The following is a 2,092-nucleotide window of genomic DNA, read 5'->3' as shown; positions in this document are numbered from 1 at the left end:
GTTATGATCCCGGTCATATCGAGCTCGTCTTGATCCGTGGGAAAGGACATGGTATGCTGAAGATATAGAGGAAAACTTCGCGTGCGCAGTTGGGTCATTGGGATTTCTGTCAGGGTGGTGGGCAAGAGAAAGAGCGTAAAACTTCCTACATGGGATTGTAAGGGTAAGGTTAGGGTGGTTTGAGATGCGGCAGATGAGAATATGCAAGGAAAAGACTAGATTAGCCATTCCACACTGACTTTTTGATCTCTGCTGTTGTGGCTGTAACTGGCACATTAAGGATTTCGTAATATGAACGGCTGTGGGCTTCGGCAGACAATGACGCAGCTTGTGAAAATGGCCGCACTCTCGAGACGTTTGGAGGGGAACGGAGGCAAGCGTTTGGAGAGGCAAGGGGTAGACGGTGGAGACGCAGTGGCATACCTCACATTTTCTGTCATACCTTGGAGAACATCAAGAGATCCAAAGAAACGATTGAAATGTCTACTAGTGCTAGTATTAATGATATTGCTGGCGTCTGGAGATAGGAATTTCTGCCAGGTTTGTCTTGGTTGATTGGTCATGTGATACATCGTCATCAGGCACTTTGCTTTGAAAAGCCGCTTGCTTTTGTCGGATATATAAAAGTGGAACGGATTGATTGGCTAAGCATTCCTTCCAAGATATTACACATCAAACAGACCCACATTCCTGGATGCTTGGTATTTACAGCTCTTCCAATTCATGAACAGGAGAAGAGTACCTCTTTTTTGCTCTATACACGTGACCTCCGGTTAGATAAGGTTGTATCAGAGTCGTTTGATTGGCTGTAATTAAAGGCGGACGCCCATTCTGCCGAGGAGGGCCCGTTGCTTGCACATATATTTTTTGTCATTGCCAGCCACCAAGCAGCACATCCTATCTCTTCTGATATTGTTCAACATGGCAGCTCAAGTCATACCGGAGCTGCAAAGCCCCAACCGTATGTCTTCCGCGCTCAATGTCCTTTTTGAATTTACTACGTATTTGTACTGAAATTTTCGCAGTGAAAACGGAAGGTGGGGCTCTTCCTCAGGAATTAGCACCATCAGGTGCACCCGAGAATGAAGATGGAGATTCCGAGGATGATAATGGGGATGACCAGGGAGCGGATGAACCGAGGACTATAGAAGGTTCTATCTATACATTTTTCCTTCTTCTCTCTGCCTTGGAATCGAAACGTTTCTAACTCGTTGTTCTCGCCAAGTTTTAGCCGCAAAGAAGAAGAAGAAAAAAAAGAAGCCAAAGAAGAAGAAGAAGGACACCCAAAAGGCGCAAACGGAGCCTCCCCGCGTCATTCTGTCAACCCTATTCCCCAACAATGAGTATCCTGTAGGCGAACTTGTTGAGTACAAAGATGAGAATGCCTACCGGACGACCAATGAGGAGAAAAGATATTTGGACCGTATGAACAATGATTTCCTCTCCGAATACCGCTATGCAGCAGAAGTGCACAGGCAGGTGCGCCAATACGCGCAGAAAACCATCAAGCCAGGCCAGACTTTGACGGAAATCGCCGAGGGAATCGAGGATAGTGTGCGCGCACTCACGGGTCATGACGGTTTAACAGAGGGTGATAATCTGTTGGGCGGAATTGCATTTCCTACCGGTGTTAACTTAAACCATTGTGCGGCACATTACTCTCCCAATGCGGGCAACAAGATGGTACTGCAATACGAAGATGTAATGAAAGTTGATTTTGGCGTTCACATGAATGGTAGAATTGTGGATAGCGCTTTTACTATCGCGTTTGACCCGATTTATGATAATCTATTGGCTGCTGTCAAGGATGCAACAAATACTGGAATTAAGGTTTGCTATCATCCATAATTTTATCCATATATTATGTTTTCTTTCTTGACTAACAAGAGCGTTTTTATTATAGGAAGCTGGTATCGACGTCCGCATGAGTGATATTGGAGCTGCGATTCAGGAAGCTATGGAAAGCTACGAAGTCGAGATCAAAGGAACCACATATCCCGTCAAGGCCATTCGAAACCTTAATGGTCATACGATTGGCCAATTCGAGATCCATGGCGGCAGAATGGTAAAAGCGTTCCGATTGTCAAGGGAG

The 2,092-nt window shown here is 45.6% G+C and overlaps 1 protein-coding gene across 1 annotated transcript in view; it reads left to right on the top strand.

The window, feature by feature from the left end:
• Nucleotides 1-921: 921 nt before the first annotated feature.
• Nucleotides 922-2,092, top strand: part of HCAG_05619 (hypothetical protein) — a gene marked incomplete at both ends in the record, with an annotated part of 2,417 nt that continues 1,246 nt past the window's right edge. Inside the window, 4 exons of the mRNA XM_001540102.1 lie at nucleotides 922-961; nucleotides 1,026-1,151; nucleotides 1,232-1,830; nucleotides 1,904-2,065. Coding sequence (XP_001540152.1) covers nucleotides 922-961; nucleotides 1,026-1,151; nucleotides 1,232-1,830; nucleotides 1,904-2,065 — 927 coding nt within the window. The remainder of the gene's footprint in view (nucleotides 962-1,025; nucleotides 1,152-1,231; nucleotides 1,831-1,903; nucleotides 2,066-2,092) is intronic.

The sequence above is a fragment of the Histoplasma capsulatum genome, genomic scaffold (genome assembly GCF_000149585.1).
Source record: "Histoplasma capsulatum NAm1 scaffold_5 genomic scaffold, whole genome shotgun sequence".
Classification (NCBI taxonomy): domain Eukaryota; kingdom Fungi; phylum Ascomycota; class Eurotiomycetes; order Onygenales; family Ajellomycetaceae; genus Histoplasma; species Histoplasma mississippiense.
The sequence above is the reverse complement of the archived record's forward strand: the minus strand, read 5'-3'. Positions and strand labels throughout refer to the sequence as shown.